We start from the raw sequence: 23938 nt of genomic DNA on the forward strand, positions 1-23938 counted from the left end.
TGTATCACACCTGCCCTTACCTAGGCAGCGACTGACATAGCAAGAAAGTGGCATGGACCATACAAAGAGCGGCAATCGTGCCAGGCAAGGGGCTCAACATCAGCCCGTTTTTTTTTGAGGGGGAAGTCTAAAGGACTTTTATTGAAAAATAATAATCGGAACTCCACTGTATAAGCAACCTATGTAGAATGTCAGGGGTGTAGCTATAGGGGGTGCAGAGGTAGCAGTCACACCAAGAATCTGGTGCCTGAGGGGGCACAAATGCCTCTTTTCCACATAAGACACCAGTATTAACGGTGCATGGTTGGCGGGGTCCCGGTTACAGGTTTTGCATTGGGACACAGGAGCTGTGTTATTATCTGCCAAGCTATGCCTCTTCAGAAAGGACAGTGTGGGGGCTGTGCATATACTTGTGTTATTATAATAATACTATGATTTAAATCTTAAAAGGGGTTGGCCAGGAAAAAAAGAATTTCTAAAGTGTCCCCCAGCCTTGGATTGCCTTCCCTAAAACCCCCTACTAACCAGTTTCTGTTTGATCTCCTCTTTAGGTTTGTTTACATCCCTTGTTTCTGGTCCTGGCTGTTACCTGTCTTGTAACCCGCCATACCCATGATCCCTTGCTGCATCTGAAGACGGCTTACATTTCCCCCTCTTCCTCCACAGCATCTCAGCTATTTGCATACAGCCACACCCCTCTGTTTACTGGGTCATTCCCTGCTCTAATTAGTCACACACACCCAGTAATAATCACACAGGTGTTATATACAGGTGGGGATGGGCGTTGCGTACAGGGAGGATGGGCGTTGCGTACAGGGATGATGAGGTTCTACACACGGATGATGTAATACACAGGGGGTTTTTGTGTGGGCGATGAGAGGAGACGGGCAAGCAGTGTGGGAACTACGAGAGAGGAGGAGGGGCGTGTAGAGATGACATTCCCTGTCTTTGGTCAGCCAGCACTTCCGGGAGAGCAGAGACCCGGCGCGTCATCAACTAGGTTACAGGCAGTGGGCCGGGCGGATGTTTCATGAGCTCTTCAGAGCTGCCTCTGGTCCCACTGCCTATAAACCTAGTTGATGACGCGCCGTGCTTCAGCTCTGCCGGAAGTGCTGCCTGAGCAAAGACACGGAGCGCCAGAGGAAGTAAAAAATGTACTCTGGGTGCGGTCACGTGACCGCACATTAGAAGTAATGCCACAAGATATAAACAGACATATTAGGAAGTTAATTGTACATGTCACATTTAAATATAACCAAAATGTATTCCTGGACAACCCGTTTAAGTCCGTGGAATAATTTGTAGTATCTTTACATATGAAATTTTTTATATTATAGTAGTTTCATTTCTCAAAGCCTCTTTTGTGATGATCACAAATTTGTTTTTGGCTCTTGTACTGCAGTGATACTTTGTATGTTAGGTTTCGTTCACATCTACGTTCTTGCTTTCTATTGTTCTGCTCTGTCATAGAAGTAGAACGAAAAACCAGAACCGCCCAATCCATTGCATGAGACACCAACTGTGCCCAGCGGAACACATTAACTTTAATGGGTTCTGTCGGTTTACGGGAAAACCTATCGCAGCATGCCACGCTATTTCATCAGGCATTCTTACCGGATTTGTGACGGAGGATCCTAATGTAGCTTTCAACGCAGATGTGAACACAGCCTGACTGTAGTGTGCATGCTGTAGCCAACAACAAGGGCAGACTATCTGGTCAGACAAATTAGCAGTTCTGCTAGGCCGGATATCTGAGGGGTCCCACATCACCCTCCTTTCTTTTGACCAGTGCAGTCAGCAGAGGTCAATGGTGGACTACAATCTACTCCACTCCAGCGTTTAACACTCAACTGCCCAACACCTCACATGTCACTAGTTCCGGACCGAGGGTCCCAGGGTAGTCACCTCTCCCCTTCTCAATAATAACCAGCATATAACAAAATAACGGTAATACATTTTGTTAACTCCCAGTGAATACCATGGACTGTCACCTGCAGCGTGAATGGGAAATATATCTGACGTGGTAATTAATTTCTCAACACTTAAATCTTGGTTTCTTTTTAGGTGGAGTTAAAGATTTAATATGAGGCCTCTCTTACACAACATAAATCTTGGATTAGTGGTCATTTAATTAGGAAGCGGATTGTAATACTGTCAGATGGTTTAAAACCCAGCACTGCAAACCCCAGATTCCGATATATAGTAATTTACTGACTCGACAAAGCTGTGTGGGCCTGAAGAGCAAAACACTGACAGATAAAAGCCAGAACAATATGTTGTTCTAATTAAAACATGGCCGCATTTAATATTCCTGACTTCTGCCAACTGTCTCTGAGGAAATAAAATCTCGATTTGATTAGAAAATAGGAAAGCACTTTCTTTAATAAGAGAGACTGCTCACAAGAAATATACAGACTCCTATATTACTGATAAAAAAAATGACTATGGTTTGCTGAATTCTTTGTCTAGAATTAGATTGATCATTCTTCTTGTGCTTATTGTATGGACTGAACCAAATGAATAGTTTGTTTTCTTTCAAATTCACATGACTCCAAATATGAATTGATGTCACAATATAACTAATGACAATAGTGTCCACAGAGAGGGAAGAGGTTCCATACAGCGAATATTTAGGGCCATAATTGCTGGTTTGCAAGTACCACTCAGATGCAGAAAGGATTAGGTAATGGCCCTATTTCCATCACGTGTTCTTTCCTACATTTAGCTTCTGACGTATACTTTAAACTGAGGCTGTGAAGAATGCCTAAAAGTGGCATCAGTCCCCCATAAACTATTTTAACATTTAACTTATACGTCATGGGTTAGACTTCAACGGATTCCATAATCGTCTATGGGTGACGGATACGTTTTACAGATGCCTGTGACATATGCCATACAGTTGCATACTTCATTTATATGCTCCCATGATGCATAAACATACCGTGCGCTATACTTTTGTTTTTACAGGCTCCTGAAATAGCATTGTCTTTTGGCTTCGGTCGGATTAATGTAGACCTTTGAACAGGTTTAGCATGTACATGGACTGAGCCCGCTCCATAGAACGTGTGTCGGCTGTTACAGCTCCTTTAGCCTATTAAATGCCGCAGTCCATAGCGACCGCAGCATTTAAAGGACTAAAAACGGGTGGCGATGACCCTGTAACACTTGAACGGCTCCCCCGGGGGTGTCGGTTGGCATGGCAGCCTGGGGGCGCCATCTTTGTTTGCATATGAAGCCCCTTATAGGAGAGTCAGTATCGCGATATACTGCAGTACATTAGTATTGCAGTATATCGCTGGTTCAAGTCCGCTAGGGGGACCAGTAAAAAAAAAAAAAAGTGTTTTTTTAATAAATAAAAAAAAGTAATTCAAAGTTTAAAAAACACTTTTTCCCTCATGCACAATGTAAAAAATAAATAAAAATTTAACATAACTAGTATCGACGCGTCCGTAAAATTCTGAACTATTACATTATATTATTATTTAGCCCGGACGAATAACACCGTAAAAATAAAAACAGTCAATTGCTGTTTTGTGGTAACTTCATCTCCCACAAAAAATGAAATAGTGATTAAAAAGTCTCATGTACACCAAAATGGTACCAATAGAAAGTACAGCCCTTAAAACTTTAAAATCGATGGAAAAATAAATTAATGGCTCTCAGAATATGGTGATTTTAACCATCTGTTTTTTTCCTTGTAACAGTAGTAATACATAAAAAAAAACATCATGTTAACGCTGTAATTGTATTGACCCACAGAATAAAGATAACATGACGTTTTTACCACACGGTGAACGCCGTAAAAACAAAACCACCCACAACATGGAGGAAGCGCTGTTTTTTTTTGCTATTCCACTGCACAAATATTTTTTCCCCAGTTTTCCCTCTACATTCTATGGTACAATAAATGCTGCTGTGAAAATCTACAACTTCCTGCAAAAAACAAGCCCTGATACGGCAATATTGATGGGAAAAATCAGTTACGGCTTTTGGAAGGAGGGAAGGAAAAAAACTTAAGTGAAAATCCGAAAAATGGCTTTGGCGGGAAAGGGTTAAAGGGGCATTCCAAACAAATACATTTATGGCGTATCTGCCGTCATGACCCCCTTATTCCCCCGTTAGTGTTCTGATCCGATAAGAAATTATTTACTTTGCAGAGCTTTATATTTTAATTTACATTTACAGAGCTGCATCATATTGAACACCTTAACGATCGCCCACCGTCTTTTGACGGCAGGTGGTGCGGGTGCTTAGTCTACAGCGACGTCTTCTGGCGTCGCTGTAGAAGAGGCAGATGAGTATTCATGCTCTAAGCAAGAGATGTAACTAACAGCTGCTGATCTTAGAGAAGCCGCCTGAACACAGCTGGGATCGGAAAACTTTCCAACCCCAGCTGTTTAACTCTTTGATTGCTGCGGTCCTTGACCGCGGCATGATCAAAGGGAACTCCCCTCTTTGATCTTGTCATCGGAAACCCGATAAAGTGATCAAAGACCAGGGAATCCCTCTGCAGTCAGCCCTGGGGTCCTAAAAAGGATCCCAGGGCTGTCTGTTCCGTTTGCCTGCTGTTCGGGCCCACTATGTGCTGCCCTAACAGCAGCCGGTGTCATAGTGACAGTGTAATGTATTAGCATACAGGAGTATGCTAATACATTATAAGTAAAAAAGAAAGTTTTAAGTAAAGTTATCCCTTAATCGGATTTTAAAAAAAAAAGTAACAAAATATAAATAATTAAAATGTCCCAAAAAAAAAGTGTCATTATTTTGAATAAAATATATTTTATTGCCCCTACATTACATAAAAACAAAAAACCTTCACATATTTGATATCTACACGACCGTAATAACCTGAAGAATTAATTTTACAGGTTTAGTGTGAAACGTGAACGGGATAAAAAATAAACCAGAAAAATTATGCAGAGAATCGCTTTTTTTCTATATTCATGCCATAAAAATTCTCCCCAGAACGGCGGGAAAAAAATTACTATTTCTCCCGCATAAAACCGGCCCTCATACAGCCACGTCAACGGAAAAATAAAGCTATGGCTGCTGAAATGCAGAGGCAAAAACGGAAAAGTTTAGCTGGTCATTAAAGCTTTTTCAGGCTTGGTCATCAAGGGGTTAACAGGTAGCATTCAGCTGTTTATGACAATGCTTTATTAATAGTTACCTCCGTGATAAAATCTCCAATGTCGCCTGGGTGTGGAATTACAGGTCTTATTGGGTATTGTGGCTCAGCACCCACAGGCCTCTCGTCCACCCGCCTGACACCCGCCACTTTAGTCAGAACGTGATCGAGCGTCTCAGGCTGCTGCAACTGACTTAAATCATAGTCCTGGTGAGAAAAGAAAAGGTGCTGGTAAGGAGGATGAAGCACCAGTTTTAATGGTAATAAATTACTGAAACTGACTCTCCCCGTAGCTGCAGAGATGATCTGATAATAATGAGCTGTGCAGGGGAAGGGGAAACTGAAATTCTCTCCAGCTTCCCTTCCAGCTCCATCAGGTTTTGCACTGCAAGATCTGATCGTTTTTACACATACACCTTCATTTATTGCATTAGGACATGACTGTCTCTCTGTTTTGTGTATTTCTATTTTCTGGCCTATTGTTCTAATTGGGAGTAGTAAACGGCATTAGTCACATATATATCCACCCATATGGACATTACCTGGTCCTCCTCTCCACCTCCCTCCTCATCATACTTTAGTATATTGTCTCGGACGTCATCCTCCGGGTCAATCAGCAGCTGCTTTGTATGTCGTTCCTTTTCTCTGCGCTTCATCCACATGACAAATAGGAGAACCATAGCTGGAAGGAGAGAGACATCTATTCCATTAATTTCCTGACCCGGAATCAGACTGCACTGGTTTCTCATACATTGCCATTATTTGGAGCAGTTAAAATTAATAAGTCTTCCATTATCTGGTACTGTAAATGAGCCAGACTCCGGGCTAGCACTGGTATGAATATGTACATGTGAGTATACTGATCCTGAGTTACAGCCTGTATTCTAATCTAAAGCTGCATTCACAATTCTTCATACCTCAAAGATGACATTTCCCAGTAGCCTTTGTTGGTGCAGTGTCTGCATAGAGCTTTTTTTGGTCATTTGCATTCTGGAAGGTGTTGTTGTTACACCAAGCATGGTATAGTACTCTGATTTAGGAAAAACTAACTGTTCCCCTATATTATAGGAGCACAGTTAAGCTGTTAAGGGTGTGTCTGACAGCAAGCTTACTGACTGTTTCCAGTAGAACCCATCTGTATTGGGAATGTAATTGAATAGCAAAAAACATCTGAAAAATCTGAAAACACATTGGTAAAATTCTGGAAGTAGGGGGCCGTAGATGAGAAGCAATTCTGTCTGATCATAAAATAATTTTTTTTTAGGAAACAGATTCCTAAAGCTGAAAAACCACAATCTAAAGCGTTCAAAAGAAGTGAACATCAGCTGATAATGAAAGAACTTCTCTCAATTACCCTTCAAACTGAATTAACTTCATGTGATGCTCGGCTGGTGTATTTTAAACAAACATGAAAGTTAAACATATGCAGAAATAACAATGCAGGCCTGGTGATTGTTCTCTGTTGCACTCCATGCTAATGATCTCCCTTGATTATGGTCACCTTGCTCCCAGGGCTGAGTGATTGGAATAATTTTGGGTGTAAACAGCAGCACGGTGACATTGCGAGCTCTAACAAGAAGTGCATCTAGAGCACAGGTCTGCAGAGGTATGGCCATGTGCCACACACAGCAGCCATCAAAGCTGGAAGATTTATGGGATCTAAGTATCTTGTCATGGGTAAGAAGATTAGAGCAGAATGTGTGGGTTTCTAAATGGGAGAATTGATCATTGGCAAGTTCTGTTTGGAGGAATGGGTCAGAGACCAATGGAAACGGCATTTAGTTGTATTTATGCCACGGATTAATAATAAACTTGTAATATGACTGCAGTATAAACAATAGGAAACCTACGAAGGAACATATCTCGTGTGTCACCATTGATCTCAATGCTGACGGAAACGTTGCTAAAGGTGTCCGTTGATCGCTGTTGTGACAGGTTTCCGTTGTGTTGATGGAATCAATATTGCAGTCGACTGCACTATTGATTTAGTCAAGAACGGAACCCTGTCACAACGGTGACAAACGGAAACCTTTAGCAACGTTTCCGTCAGCATTGAGATCAATGGTGAGGGAAACGGAAGCTAAGGTTTCAATTTGCCTTTCCGTTGAGGGGTTAAACCAACAGAAACCTCAGACGGAACCCCTCAAAGGAAGGGCAATGCTGATGTAAACAGGCCCTTAGGCCCCTTTCACACGACAAGAGTTCGGGGCGTGAAAAAACGGTCCGAGTGTCGGCCGTATTTCCCGGCCCAACCGCGGTACAGGTGAATTCTACTCCTGGCATCATAGACATTTTATGACGCTAGAAGTCTCTGCCTCCCTATGGAACTGCAGTTACATACTAAACAAAATGATACAGTACAGAACAGCAGTTCCACGGGGTGGCAGAGAGTCATAAAATGTCTATGATGCCAGAAGTCCTGTTCACCTGTACCGTGGTCGGGCCGGGAAATGCGGCCTACACTCGTACCGTTTTTCACGGCCCGAACGCGGTCGTGTTCAAAGGGCCTTGGGGTGTGTTCACATAGATCGGTTGCATCAGCATCAGTTTTTTTTGTCAAGTGATTACAACTGATGCAAAAACGTATCAGTTGCCATCAGGCTTTTTCACAATTTTTACTTCAAAACAATCAGTTATCGTCCGTTGTCATCCGTTTTTACCACAATGGTCCACCAAAAAGGTAGTCGAGGGTCTGAATGTACCAATTTTACCAGAGCGGTGCATAGCTTGGATAAATGATAGATTAGATACATGTTGTGTACCATGTAAGGGCTACACTGAAGTCTGACACACACATTGTAATGTCACGTGTCATATTCAGTGCAGCGACGAGAGCCCAGAAGGAAGCTGCTGTCCACTGACCTCCGATCAGATCTTCGACGCAGCCTTGTGAGCCTGTTAAGACTCCAAACACTAGACCTAACTTCAGGGAGTAGCTAGTTTTTGGCGACTTTACAGCTACCCAATCCCACCCCGCATCTCCTACCCACCCCATACCACGCAGGGATTGCTGTTCCTATTCACACAACAGGATTCGGGTGTTGGCCTTTAAAAACTGCCGTCTAGGTCCGTTTTTGACGGCCGCTTTGCATCTGTTTTTGACAAATTTTTAAAAACATGTATTTCATGAATAGATAATGAAACCGTGTCCTCTGTAGATAATGCCGCAGTGCCCTCTATATAGTGCCACAGACCCCCTGTAGATAATGCCGCAGTGCCCTCTTTAGAAAGTGCCACACACGCCCTGTAAATAAAGAAGTAGTGCCCTGTATATGGTGCCACCCCCTCTGTATATAGTGCCACACACCCTGTAGACTATGCCAGTGTATTCTGTAGATAGTGCCACACGGCGCCCCACCCATGTAGATAGTGCCACACGGCGCCCCACCCATGTAGATAGTGCCACACGGCGCCCCACCCATGTAGATAGTGCCACACGGCGCCCCACCCATGTAGATAGTGCCACACGGCGCCCCACCCCTGTAGATAGTGCCACACGGCGCCCCACCCCTGTAGATAGTGCCACACGGCGCCCCACCCCTGTAGATAGTGCCACACGGCGCCCCACCCCTGTAGATAGTGCCACACGGCGCCCCACCCCTGTAGATAGTGCCACACGGCGCCCCACCCCTGTAGATAGTGCCACACGGCGCCCCACCCCTGTAGATAGTGCCACACGGCGCCCCACCCCTGTAGATAGTGCCACACGGCGCCCCACCCCTGTAGATAGTGCCACACGGCGCCACACCCCTGTAGATAGTGCCACACGGCGCCACACCCCTGTAGATAGTGCCACACCCCTGTAGATAGTGCCACACCCCTGTAGATAGTGCCACACCCCTGTAGATAGTGCCACACCCCTGTAGATAGTGCCACACCCCTGTAGATTGTGCCACACGGCGCCCCAACCCCACTGTATTTAGCGCTACTGAAGCACCCTCTAGCAGCGGAATCCCTGGCCAGAGCATTGCCCACGCTGTGGCCGGGGATTCCCTCCAGTAGATGCCCCTGACGCCACTGTCCATATAGACACAGCGGGACACTGCCCGGAATCCGGGACTGTCTCGCTGAATCCGGGACTGTCCTGGTTAGGAGGCATGTCAGGGCATCCTGGCAGAATCCCTGACAATGCTATGACCAGGGATTCAGCTCCTAGCGGCCCTGAGCTCCTCCTGGACGGAACCCCCCGGCCACAACTACAGTGGCACTATCTACAGTGGGGGTGTCACTCTGCTCCTGCTCAAATCCACCTTCCTGCCAGAAGGTGGATGCGGCAGCACCTGGCGTTTATCCGGCCACAGTTAAAATAGATAGGATACGGCGCCGGACCCAAAAGCTCTGCAGGTATTGTTTTTGGATCCGGCTCCTGCACAATTCCAGCACCTTATGGATCCACAACTGATGTCCCCTGTGCCAGGACAGATCTCAGAAATCTATGGGATCCGTTCTATCATCAGTTTCCCTCCGGCTGTTCTGCACAACGCCAGAGGGAAACTGACAGGAGCAACGGACATATGTGAACGGTCATTAAGATTCTAGTCATCCTCTGATCGTACTTTGTTAGTGTATGGCCATCAAAGGATTTTAATTTCAGAGATTTGTCATTTGAGGATATATTGGTCATCTAAAAGTTTGGTCACCTCAGGATAGAATAGAGGATGTTATGGATTATACTGTGGCAGAGTAATGTTATCTCCACTTACATAGTAGGATAATGATACAGATGAGGATGGCAATAATTGCTCCAGTGCCCAGTCTGGTTGCCGCCACTGCTCCGATTGTCGTACAGTCTCCATTCTCATCGCACGGACAGACCTTCACCCTAATGATGGATGTGTTGTACAAAGGAGGATTCCCCGAGTCTGTTACAATGACAGGAACCTCATACACTCCCGACTCCAAATAACCGATCTGTAGACTGAGGCGTCCGTAGTTACCTAAAATGACCACAAGGTGGTAGCAGGACAACACAATACATTATACGTGAAATAGATTCTTGTATCAAGTTTTTGTCTTACAGGCCACTGGCCCACCCAGTCATTTTTTTTAAATAATATAACCAATAATAGTTACTGCCTCCACCAGGGTGCTAACCTTCTCGTTATTTAGGAGAGAATCATAGAATACCAAAATATTCTGCCAAAAGGCAATACCACCCAGAACACCACAGGATAAAAATTGACATCTCTTTAATCCGTTGCTGCTGCCGTTTGCCATATTGGTTGTCGCTTGCTGCTATACAGCATTTATAGTACTGGGTGATTTATTTAGTCCGTGCCCATCAGGGAAATAGTCAACTCTTTGAAGATAATCTCTGTTCTAATGTCTCTAACTTACCGTTTATCCTTGTGATAGTCCAGTTCCTTCTTATGGTGAAAGGAACAGTAGGAAGTTCAAATACAAAGGGGTCCCCGCTGGGTTTGCGATCTGCGTCTGTAGCAGTGATGTTGATGCCATTGGAGTTGAGCCTCTCACAAATCTGGGCCTCTTTGGGAAGAAGCTCAGGGGCATTGTCATTAATATCAATGAGTTGTATCTGCAATGTGCCAGTACCACTAGCAGGGGGCACTCCTGTGAATAGTAGAAAAACAAGCTTTACTTCTTGATTTCTTGTAGCCTGGACAGCTCACAGGTAATGCCGTCATACTAAACACTAGACCACAAAAATTTACCAACTTTGCATACATCTTAAACACTTAAAGGGATCCTACACTTTAATAAAATGTTGCCCCTTTTGTAGATACAGTAGGGACATTGCAGCTTTTTTACCACATCCCCCACAGGGGGAGCTGTAGGAGAGCACATGATGGAGGTCTCTACCAAGAGGCGTTCCCCTATGTACAGAAGCACCTATAGTATCTTTAACCTACAATTCCCAGCATACTCTGGCAGCCTTCGTCTTCCAGCTGGTGAGCCACAGTTTGGAGACCATTGGTATAGCACACGGATAAGATGTCTAGGACAGCATAATCACCAAATTGTTGCAAACGGGGCAAAGTTGTATGACGTTTGAGATTTTACAGGCAGTCATATTTTGGATTTTATCCTCATCATACATATATGTACTTGTTACACCATTGTACGAACATTCACCTCTGCACCTCCTAGACGTTTGCAATAAAATTTTTGGCCTCCATTGCTAAACCTTTAAATGCCCATGATGATATATCTGATATAGTGATCATTATTCATCAGCCAAATACTAAGATCTATCAATTCTGGACTAGAAACGTTCAATATAATGCTGTATCCGTTAATTGGACAAGAAGAAAAAAAATATAAAAATCTGCTGACCGTACTAACTCACCATTGTCAGTGGCCAGGAATTTAGCCTCATAGATATCGTCTTTAACAAACGCAGATTCACGGTCCAAAACGGCTGTGGTAAACACCTGCCCATTTGTGGTATTGATAGCGAGCCAGTTTGCAGGATCATGCAGTTTGGTGTATCTGAAGAGGAAATATGATATAGCACCATAAAGAAGAGTATAAAGTTTAGTCCTCCAGCCTGCAGGTCTACGATCATCAAACCGAAAGGCTCCACTTAAAACAACTTTGGCTGCCAATTGTGAGCCGATCATTCTGCTGCTGTGCGCCTAGGGAAAGACACTGGTCAATGCAAAGTGGTTTTTCTCCAGCTACAATTGAATCTGAGCATGGTTGGATTGTGCCCAAGATTTTATATTGAGATGGAGCCAGCCCAAACGGCTCAGCTTTTAAAACTTCAGACCGTTTTGCTCTCGCAGTATCCCAAACTCATTAAAGCAAACCGTGGTTACAGAGGGAACCAATTTTCTTATAAGATTGACCCGAACAGGTACACTTAAATCCTGAGATTCAGCATAAATCGGCTCAGGTTCTATGTGCAATGTTCATTACCTGCCATGGAGGGTAACAAAGGAAAGAAAACAGTGAAGGATAAAGTGAGGATTTGATCTGTTTTATTCAATTACTTTACCTAGTAAATTACACGGTGTATCATCTGTCTCTATGGGGTGTGACAATACAGTTCAGCTGGAGTTTCTCTTTCACCATACCCGATAAATTCAATTGGGGCCATAGATGTAAAGATTCCCCCCTCCTCATTCTCACAAGTGTATGGATATTTTCTGCTATTGTTGGACATAATATCCCTAAATACGGTTAGTGTCAATTTAGGAGTCATGAAAACGGTGCAGGGCTCCATGACTAAGCAGTATCACCCCTGATTTGCTTCGTCATGGATGTAACTTCGCTGCACTACTGTGACCCGTGGGTAACTTTAGTGTTTCCCTACAGATATATTTTTTTTGTGTGTGGTTTTTACAAGGTAGTGAACAACTTGCTTCCCCATCGTGAAACAATTTTACTGCGAGTCACTGAGGAGCCCTAGCCCCACTAGGCATGTAGACAGGTTGCGGGGATTGTGTCCTACATTTAGATAGGATAAAATGTACCCAGAGAGGGTACAAATTTGTCACAATGGCGCATACTGTATGATGCATTTGGCACATTTTACTCAACCTGGCAGAAACTTTCTAAAAACTGTTGAGGAAAGTGCAGAAACACCGCACAGACCAATATTTTGTGCCCAAAGGTGCACGCTATGTACTATTTTTTTTATTTTTTTTGCTACAGTTTATTTTTTTAATTTCTCCCTATGATTGAAGCATTAACCTAAGGTATGATACATCTTCCAACCAATGGAACACATTTTTCAGTCTGAACTGATTGTTTCAGTGCCACAGACAGAGCAAATCTCATTAACCAACATTGTTTGGATCGTTCATGATAATCTTTGTCTGTGGCCACCTTAATAAGCTCATAAGGCCTGGTTCACCCAGTAAAGTTTAGTGCAGTTTATATAAATATATAAATATAAAAATTAAAAACCTCCACTGTGAACAAGGCCTAATAATTTTGCATGCTATAGGGGCTTCTAGAAAGATTCAGTTGATAGCCAAAAACTTTCATTAATGAAAAATAAAGCAGCGCACAGGCTCACATGTCATTCTATCACTACAACTTCATGAAATTGCAATAGTACAGCGTCTTTATGATACAGGACAATTGGAAAAGTATTATGGTCTCACACAAATAGCTTCAGGTATTCCTTTGACTAAGGGCCTGTTCACATCACCGTTGGCTTTCCGTTCCGGGGTTCCGTGGGAGGTCTCCATCGGGTGAACCCCGCAATGGAAAGTCAAACTGAAACCACCGCTTCCGTTTCAGTCACCATTGATATCAATGGTGACGGAAACATCGCTAATGGTTTTCGTTCGTCACCATTCTGGCAGGTTTCCGTTTTAACGACAATCAATAACGCCGTCGACTGCGCTATTGATTCTGTCGGAAAAATGCAAACCTTCTGGAATGGTGACGAACGAAAACCATTAGCAATGTTTCAGTCACCATTGATATCAATGGTGACTGAAACAGAAGCAGTGGTTTCAGTTTGACTTTCCGTTGCGGGGTTCACCCGACGGAAACCGACAGAACCCCAGAACGGAAAGCCAACGGTGATGTGAACAGGCCCTAAGGCTGTGTTCACATCAGCGTTGGTTTCCGTTGAGGGGTTCCGTTAGAGGAACCCCTCAACGGAAAGGCAAACGGAAACCATAGGTTTCCGTTTGCATTACCATTGATTTCAATAGTAATGCTTCTGTTGCTTCTGTTTTCAGTTTGTTTTGATGGAATCGTCATGCACATCTTGTGTGTGCACGGTGCGTCATTGCGGATGGCCAGTAAATGACAATCCTTGGGCCAAGGACTCCCCCATAGAAGTCTATGGGCGTTTCGGAAGTGCTACGCAAGTGCACCTGTATTTGCGGATCCGTATTTGCGGATCCGTATTTGTGGAGAATAAAAACCCTTACGGTCGTGTGCATGAGGTCTTACTGCATTTCTTTACTCTTAAAATACTTCTCAAAGTTGGAATTTTCTTTTTCGAGCAAACCATTTTCAGCTGTCATTTTCACAAAAACAAACAATAAGAGAAGGGGCAAGTATTTCAAACCTCAAAAAAAATTAAATAAAAAAAAAAAACCACACGAAGAGAACGAAACACCTTGTGACCGTATCGGCGATACAACCTGAAACAAATAAGAAGAAATTGCCTCGTTAACTGGGAATGTCTTTCTAAAGGCTTCATTATATGTCCAGAAGCGATAGGAAGGAGCCTCCATGAGTCAATATAATCATTTTCTCTGTCAGCCGGCCAGGCCCCCGAGTGAAGTGTCTGAACCACATAATGATTATAAAAATGTCACAAGTGAAGTGTGGGTAATTGGGCTCACACCAGCTGGACTCTGCTTTCTCTCTCAGTCATAATATAAAAAAGAAAAAAGGTAAAAACTCATCATAGAATGCAATTCTGGGATAGCATCAACTCTCCCCTTGTGTCTTCCTGCAGTTGACCCCCTTTTATCTCTATCACCCCCTGGAGATTGTATTATAGCAGCGGGGTGTATAGAAGCTCGCTGATCGTATCTGCACCCTGACACAATTTAACAACGTTCGGAAATCTAAGACGCTGGCCTGACGGGCTGCTTCAACTTGTCGTTCTGACAGAAAAGTCGTCTCTTTGAAGACCCAAAGGATATCATTAGAACAAAGATACCGGGACAATGTCCGCTAATAAATGTAATAATGCACAGGCCACATTTCCTGCACCCTCGCTACAATCGCTCAGGTGAGCTGTCAACAACTGGGAATCTGATAGAAAATTGTCCGAATTGTAAATGTATTTTTTCAATTAATACGTGTTCTGTTACATAATAAAATAGCGCGTGATTACATATAGCCGTTACTACGGAGTAGGAGTTACAGGTCAATGAAATTCGATGGTTTTGAACAGTCTCAATAGTTTATAGTATGGGTGTATATTATTCCTTACAATACCCACCTAAACTACTGCAGAACCTCTTTTTTTGGGATAAAGAATGTTATTAATATAACAGGAAGTACTTTCTTTTCAGATGAGGTTCTACACCATTAGATGTGTGTATTACAGTACTCTGAAATAACCGTACCAGTCAAGTTCATTGACATAAATTAGAGAAAAATAAGTACAATAATCATAAAACATTAAGGCCTCATGCACACGACCGTAGCCATGTGCACGGCCCTGATTTTCGGGTCGGCCGGCCACGGAGTGACAGCCGCCAACCGCCAGCAAATCGCGGGCTGTGCACATGACCGCGGCCATTATTTTCAATGAGCCCAGACTGCAGAACACGGCCGTAATAAGGCATGCCCGTTCTTTCTGCGGTGCGGGCTCCTGGGCCATGCACGGACCGTGAAAACCACTGTCGTGTGCATGGCCCCATAGGAATGAATGGGGCCGCAATTCTCCCGTGGATTTTTGGGGGATTTGCGGCTGCAAAAGCACGTTCGTGTGCATGAGGCCTAAGGCTCTGTGACTTTAGTAAGCACAAGTGTGTGTGCCATTCACCTTACCATCAGATTATAGATACTATGCAAAGGAATGAAGATGCAGCAATGCAAAAGTAAATAATGGAGCACAGAACTCACGTGATCATTGCACTTATGGATTTAACCCAGACAACGTTTTGGCTATACAAAGTATCTTTCAAGCAACATGATTGAACAAGACGTTGTACAGTGAAAGATCACATGTAAGTGCTGTCCATCCATATTGTTGATCTACAGAGGCAGCAAGTCATAAGTGCCAACATGCAGCATTTGATTATTTGCTAGAAGTTGGCTAGAAAGTCAGAGCCATTGCTCAGATCATTCCTGAATATATTGGTCATAGTATGTGGCAGAATTTTCCAGATTTTGTAGTTGTAATGGTCTAGATCACAGATAAGCTCCCTAAGGGTTCAAACTATTTATTACATTCGGGTATGTAATGCATTTAGCTTGGTAGTCACTGAGCTCAGCAGAGATGAATGTTGCGTACCTCAGAGCTTGCTGCATTGAACGGTCTGGATCCACAGCAGAGAATGTAGTCAGCAGTCTGCCTGCGTGCTCGCCCTCCAGTTGCCTGATGGGATCGTTTCTGTTAGGGAAATATGGGGCTTCATTGACATCCATAATGGAAATGGTCACCGCAGAAGTGGACTGTAGAGACATCTGAATGCCGCTGGCCAGAGGTGCTTGATTCGTCACCATAACATTTAGTAAAAAGGCCTTGTTCATTTCATAATCCAGTGGCTGAAAAGAAGACATGGGTTATTAGCAGATAGATAGTGTGTGGCATTGTTCACACTGGCATTCAGGTTTCGTTCAGTCCGGTTTCTGTTGCCTCTGACGGGCAGAATAGTGTGGTCTTCTGCGCTATTCGAGCCGGTAAAAAAAAGTCAATGGGGATCCATTCCAAAGTGGATTTGTCCGATCTAATGGATCCTTTAAATATGGAAACCATGATGCCAGCATGAAGTCTATTCCAGTTCTCAAACTATGTGTAGGCTCTCTAGTGTCGTACGCCCTTTTATCTGGTTGTGTTCACTGCTTAACCAAATGCAGTACGCTCCTTAGTGCAGTCTGAGGGGGTTAAGTTGAAGCAAGTTCCCCAAAAGTAACCTCATTACATCCTCAGGAAGTGATCTTATTTTTGTAGTTATGCAAATTAGGCTTGCAAAAGTCCAAGTGGGTGTGTTTAAAAGTAAAAGTCCAAGTGGGCGTGTATTATGTGCGTACATCGGGGCGTTTTTAATACTTTTACTAGCTGGGCGCTCTGATGAGAAGTATCATCCACTTCTGGCAGTGCAGATCTGTGACGTCACTCACAGGTCCTGCATCGTGTCGGACACATCGGCACCAGAGGCTTCAGTTGATTCTGCAGCAGCATCGGCGTTAGCAGGTAAGTCGATGTAGCTACTTACCTACAAACGCCGATGCTGCTGCAGAATCATCTGTAGCCTCTGGTGCCGATGTGTCCCCGCTCGTCTGACACGATGCAGGACCTGTGAGTGACGACACAGCGTGATCTCTCGAGAACACGGCTGTGTCTGCACTGCCAGAAGCTGGGCGTTCTGAAGAGAAGTGGATGATACTTATCAGAACGGCCAGCTAGTAAACGTATTAAAAACGCCCCGATGTACGCACATAATACACGCCCACTTGGACTTTTGCAAGCCTCATTTGCACAACTACAAAAATGGTCATAACTTGGCCAAAAATGCTTGTTTTTTAAAAATAAAAACGTTACTGTAATCTACATTGCAGCGCCGATCTGCTGCAATAGCAGATAGGGGCTGCAAAATCTGGTGACAGAGCCTTTTTAAGGAGATGCTCCGACTTGTGATGTAATTCTAATTGCAGCTGATTAGATCCAGCTTTGAAGGCGTTCAGTGCATTTATTTTTTAACGTTTCGACAGTATATTAAAACGACACTATGAGAAATCTAGAGTGTGATTAAGGCATTCTGTATGATGGGAATAGCTGGAATAGCAGAATACTACAGAGCAGCTTTTCACATGAGCATTTTCTCCTCTCCCCAGATGCTGCAGACAGGGTTGAGATAGCTGCCTAGTGCCTCTGCTGCTCATTTGACAGTAGCCTCCAATGAATTACCTGTGCAGTATAAAAAGAAGCTATGTGAAAGACATTACTCCACAGCTCCATTTGGTGAATATAAGCCATACTGATGCAGGACGTTGCTATTGACAGAATAGTGCACAATGCAAGCAGCAGAGGCCATATTGACTAGATGTTTAGTGGGTAGATGTATATCGGTACAGAATTATAACACACTGAGCAGTCCTCTGTACAGCCCCAATATCTTTTGGGGCCATTGTTGGAACACACAGTAGACCTAATCCTCATTTATTCTGGTAAATGTAAGCAACACACAACCTCACCTTTACCACTGTGACAATGCCCTCGTTGGTAACCGGATCTGTTTTCACAGTGAAGTGACCTGCGGGATCACCACTGATGATCTTATATAAAGCATTCCAGTTGGGAGTGTATGGTTGGTCCCGATCTACCACCGTGAGATTGGTCACAACAACACCAATTCTGTTCTCCGGTACCTCACCAGTGAACTGTGAGGGGAAGAAGACATCAATAGTAATGTATGAATAAGATACAATAGACTGGGTGTGAATAATGAGCTGTGCAGATAACATAACACATGTCTGTAGAGATGTGTGTGTATGTATGTATGTATATATATATATAAAAATATACGAGGCAGTGCTTCCTTTTTAGTGAAAACAAGATAAATTTCTAGATCAAGGCCCCATTGAGTAGAGATGAAATGTTGCATGTGGTGGTAAATAAATTGATCTAGTTTTCACTGCAAAGGAAGTGCTGCCTCGTATTTTTTTTATATATTGTGTATCTTGGGACCCTGATCACGTGCCCGAACTAAGATTCCTTTTGCACCCACTTACCATTCCACAACAGTGCTGCTTTTTTTTTAACCAATTTTATATATATATAATATGTATGAGATACACTGTCAAGTCACATTATTATGACCACCTTCTACTTTTGACGTAGACCATGAAGGAAGTGATTTTGTGGGCTGGCTTGGTGGCTATATAAGGTGTGCAATAGGCTATCTGATAAATCACCCCTTTTACCCATGGGTACAACGAGTGATGTGTTCAGAGTTGCAAAAAGAGATTATAATTATTATTATAGTATTTATCAAACAGCGCAGTATGTGAAATGTTCTTGCTGTAGTGTATTGTGAGTGGACAAATGGCACCATTGGAAATAACCAACGTGGAAATTGTGGTGCACCACGTGCCTTTGATGTGAGGTGAACGTCGGCTACGAAGGTGCGCGACGGCTGAATGACACGCTACAGTGGAGCAGCTCACTGTGAAAATCAACCAGGGGGCTACCAGATGTGTGTCTAATACAACAGTTCAGCAAACACTACTGCGTATGGGGCTCCGAAGCAGACTGATGGTCACTGCTCCTATGCAAACAAAGTTGCATTTGAAAAAAAGGCTTTCATTTGCACGGCCGTATCTGAAGTGGACCACCGATGATTGGCAAAGGGTTGCCTTCTCTGATCAGTCAAGTTTTCTGCTTCATTCAATGGATGGATGTTGGCGTGTGCGTTCGAGAATAATCAAAGGAGAAACACCCTACAACCATTGCTGGCCTAACACAAGCTGGTGGCGGCAGTGTTATGGTCTGGGGAATTTTTTCATGGCATTCTCTGGGCCACTCATCCATTTTGAAGGCAGTCTGAACCTATTTGGGTATGAATCCATCGTTACAGATAACGTCCACACATACATGCGGTTTATTTTCCCTGGGGCAGATGGAATCTTCTACAAAGACAATGCGACATGTCACACGGCTAGAAATGTTCAACAGTGGTTGGAAGATCGTGACCAAGACTTCCAAGTACTTCTCTGGCCCCTTAATTCGCCAGACTTGAACCCAATTGAGCATCTGTGGGATCACCTCAATAGTCTTGTTCGCTCTATGGATCCTCCCACACCCATCCTCCAGCAAATGTGGGATGCACTGCAGTCAGCATGGCGCCAGATACCAGAGACCACCGACCAGCACCTTGAGTCCCTCCCAGCCCATCTGGCTGCTGTCCGTGCTGCACACGGCAGTTACTCTGGATATTAGCAGGTGGTCATAATAATGTGACTCGACTGTGTATATGTGTGTGACAATTATATCTTTCAGGTTGATCCTTTTTCCTAAACCAAACCGACTCACTGGGTTACATGCATAAAATATTGTTATTGAACCCAATTCAAGCATTTTGAGCTCACCCCTTGTCAACATGTATAGTACCCCCTGAACCCCTATAAGTGGTAAGTGATAAGTGGGAAAGGCATTTTTCTCTAATAAGACAGATTACAAAGTTGTTTATATTCACCTATACTATTGATTTATGCAAAGTTTAAATATACTTAGGGTCCCAGGTAGGTTTACGTACGAGCAACAATTATAAAGAGGCTCTGTCACCAGATTTTGCAACCCCTATCTGCTATTGCAGCAGATAGGCGCTGCAATGTAGATTACAGTAACGTTTTTATTTTTTAAAAACTAGCATTTTTGGCCAAGTTATGACCATTTTTGTATTTATGCAAATGAGGCTTGCAAAAGTCCAAGTGGGTGTGTTTAAAGTAAAAGTCCAAGTGGGCGTGTATTGTGTGCGTACATCGGGGCATTTTTACTAGCTGGGCGTTCTGACGAGAAGTATCATCCACTTCTCTTCAGAACGCCCAGCTTCTGGCAGTGCAGACACAGCCGTGTTCTCGAGAGATCACGCTGTGACGTCACTCACTTCCTGCCCCAGGTCCTGCATCGTGTCGGCCACATCGGCACCAGAGGCTACAGTTGATTCTGCAGCAGCATCAGCGTTTGCAGGTAAGTAGCTACATCGACTTACCTGCAAATGCCGATGCTGCTGCAGAATCAACTGTAACCTCTGGTGCCGATGTGTCCTCGCTCGTCCGACACGATGCAGGACCTGTGAGTGATGACACAGCGTGATCTCTCGAGAACACGGCTGTGTCTCCATTGCCAGAAGCTGGGCGTTCTGAAGAGAAGTGGATGATACTTCTCGTCAGAACGCCCAGCTAGTAAAAGTAGTAAAAACGCCCCGATGTGTACACACAATACACGCCCACTTGGACTTTTACTTTAAACACGCCCACTTGGACTTTTGCAAGCCTCATTTGCATAAATACAAAAATGGTCATAACTTGGCCAAAAATGCTCGTTTTTTAAAAATAAAAACGTTACTCTTATCTCCATTGCAGCGCCGATCTGCTGCAATAGCAGATAGGGGTTGCAAAATCTGGTGACAGAGCCTCTTAAGTTAAACTCAGAACAAAGTGTCCTGTAATGTCAGTCTCTGCCAGGAAATCTTAAAGGTCAGGCTGAGTCTATATGGGGCTTGGATGGGACAGCAGAAGGGCTAAATCATGGCTACATTAGGACTATAAAACTGTGTCCGATACTAACTACATAATAAGCCTCATGTAATTTACGTTGAAGCAAAAGTTACCTACAGTACAGACAAGTTTCATTTTCTGTGATGGACTGTGAAAATGAGACAAACTATGATTGGTTAGGACTTCAAGATACATGTGACTCAATCAGAGGTGAGCGAAACTTTGCAAAATTGCTTTATCGACAGGCAAATTTCCTATTACAGAGCTGTATTTGCCCTATAAGACCAAGGAGACTGGGATACTTTAATATAGACCAATAGAACCTACAATGTCTTATATAAGTGAAACACTGCTCCGTCGCCAATGCCAACAAAGCAGAATGACACAGATTTGCTCATTTTTAGTCCCAGTTTTTGGCATTAAGGGTATATTCACACGGCTTATTTTCGGGCTATTAACGGACGAAAAATCGGAAGCAGAACACCTCCAAACATCTGCCCATTGATTTAAAAGGGAAAAACTGCGTTCTGTTATGACGGTGGTTATTTACGCGGCCGTTTGGAAAAAAACAGCGCCTAAAAAGATGCCCCGTATAAAGTTTGTCACTTGAACCATTTTTTGGAGCAGTTTTTCATTGACTCTATAGAAAAACAGCTAATAAAACGGCCCTAAAAAATTCCGCGAAAAATGCGAGTGGCTATAAAAATCCCTTGAAAACCGCTGTGTATTTTTAGATGTTTTTTGATTTTGCATGTGCACATACCCTAATAGTTGTTAGAGGCTCTGTCATCACATTATAAGTGGCCTATCTTCTACATAATGTGATTTGGCGCTGTAATGTAGATTACAGCAGTGTTTTTTATTTATAAAAACAATCAATTTTGACTGAATTATGACCTATTTTAGATTTATGCTAATGACTAATGCCCAACTGGGCATTTTTTAGCTTTTGACCAACTGGGCTTTATAAAGAGAAGTGTATGACGCTGACCAATCAGTGACCAATCAGCGTCATACACTTCTCGCCATTCGCGAGATCACGCTTGCTGTCATTAAGTCCCACACAAACGTTACCGAAGTGTTGGGATTGTGAATAGACATCGTGTCCTGGTTGGACGCGATGTTTATTAACTCTCAAGACACTTCAGTAACGTTAATGTGTGAGTAAGTGACTGCACACCATGATCTAGCAAGATCACTATGTGCTGAGTACATGAATGGAGAGAAGTGTCTGACGCTGATTGGTCAGCGTCATACACTTCTCTTTACAACGCCCACTTGGTCAAAAGTAAAAACATGCCCAGTTGGGCATTAAGAAAGTCATTAGCATAAATCTAAAATAGGTCATAACTTCGTCAAAATTTATTGTTTTTCTAAATAAAAAAGCACTGCTGTAATCTACATTACAGCGCCGATCACATTATGTAGAAGATAGGGCACTTATAATGTGGTGACAGAGACTCCGTAACTTGACAAAGATTAAATTGCATCCTTTCCACAATACACTGTCAATCCAGCAGAATGAGATCTGGTGCTTTGGCTGTGTATAGTGCTGTACCTTGTTCTCATACAGATAAATTTATATTATACTGTAGTCATCCTCAGAAGCTTTAGGCCATGTGTGTGTGGCCAGCGTAGACCATAGTCATTGCAGTGGTTGCTTTCTCATTTCTTTGCATCTCTAGTTTTCCAGCAACTTTTGTGAGTTTTTGTTTGTTGCAGTGTGGCTCTCTGCTCACCCGGATAGGCCTTGGAAAAACAAATCTGCATGACTGTCATTGTCTGCCTGAATGATGAAACCATTAAGTCATGTATACATTTAGATGTATACGTGTTTATAATCCAATGCTCCTGCCAAAGTAGACTGGGCAGCACTGCGCACATAAGTGGCTTCAAATATACATTATTGTATATATTAAAGCAAAGTATCCTTTTGTAAAATAGTTTACAAATATGGATACAGCAAATTTAAAATGGATTTCAATATCAAAAATGAAGCGGAGGCAGCCTGGTATAAAACAGGGGCCTTGTCCCAGTCATAGTAAAATGATATCACCCCAATGTGTTTCTGGAGGTCAGATGTAATTAGGAAGTACTTGAAGTAAAAAAAAGAACTTGACATTGGAAAGTTGAAAGCCAGCTGAGTGATAGCAGAATTGAATCCAGCTCTGACAGCACAAAAATCTTTAATCGGTTCCCTGCTCCTCTTGTACACTGAAATCCCTGATACCATCACCTTGTTAGGAAGACAAATTGGGAATTTATCCAGAATTGGATCTGCCACGCTCCCCTGTGACTGATGTAGCCAGCGTTGGACTGACCTTTAACATCTGTTGTGCTTCACAATACCTGATCGTATCACGAAGGAGCCGCGAGCGATAAGAAGAGAGGAGAACTCGTTACGTTCTGCCCGGGGTGTGTGATTACTCTCTGCTCTGCACTCAACTCTCAGCATTTCCTGGGCCGCAGCAAGAGTGGATTAGCAGTTTAAGCTCTGCAGAGCTCGACATCCTAAATTTATCTGCAGCAGTAGTGCTAAAAGAAAAAAAAACCTGAGCGCAAGCTTTTTGGGTTAGGTGTTTGCTTCCGTGAAGTTGACTTTACTGAACGATGTGTACTTCCAGCTTTTAAAACTTCTGACATGTCTTAGAGTAATAAATGTTCATCGGGGGGGGGGGGGGGGGGGGTCTGTGAGCTGCAATCCCCATCTATTGCGCCAGTGAAGGGGGCAGAAGCCCGAAATCATATCTAAAAAATGCACTCCAATAATAAACACGCACACTACCTCTCAATAACGCATATATTTTCAGATCTATTGTTTAACCCCAATTTACTGAAGTATCTTTGTATAAAGAAGAATTGTTACATTAAAAAGAACACGCTAATAAAGTCACAGCAGCTACGGAATTGATCCAGTTTTAGCTACAAGTGCAACTTCACAGTTTCATTATCCCGGCTACTAATTAGCAATATGGAGAC

At 43.3% G+C, this 23938-nt stretch overlaps 1 protein-coding gene and 1 long non-coding RNA gene across 5 annotated transcripts in view; one reads left to right on the top strand and one right to left on the bottom strand.

Annotated features, from left to right (window-relative positions):
• LOC142665642 (uncharacterized) overlaps positions 1–23938 on the top strand; it is a 299137-nt gene that overhangs the window by 73053 nt on the left and 202146 nt on the right. The window lies entirely within an intron of this gene.
• CDH4 (cadherin 4) overlaps positions 1–23938 on the bottom strand; it is a 537863-nt gene that overhangs the window by 6232 nt on the left and 507693 nt on the right. For both annotated transcript variants that reach the window (XM_075845364.1, XM_075845363.1), the window contains exons 9-15: positions 17936–18121; positions 16032–16285; positions 11436–11578; positions 10466–10699; positions 9832–10065; positions 5671–5810; positions 5171–5335 (exon numbers count right to left, since the gene is read on the bottom strand). In XM_075845364.1, coding sequence (XP_075701479.1) covers positions 5171–5335; positions 5671–5810; positions 9832–10065; positions 10466–10699; positions 11436–11578; positions 16032–16285; positions 17936–18121 — 1356 coding nt within the window. The remainder of the gene's footprint in view (positions 1–5170; positions 5336–5670; positions 5811–9831; positions 10066–10465; positions 10700–11435; positions 11579–16031; positions 16286–17935; positions 18122–23938) is intronic.

Source organism: Rhinoderma darwinii, chromosome 13 (genome assembly GCF_050947455.1).
Source record: "Rhinoderma darwinii isolate aRhiDar2 chromosome 13, aRhiDar2.hap1, whole genome shotgun sequence".
NCBI classification, from domain to species: domain Eukaryota; kingdom Metazoa; phylum Chordata; class Amphibia; order Anura; family Rhinodermatidae; genus Rhinoderma; species Rhinoderma darwinii.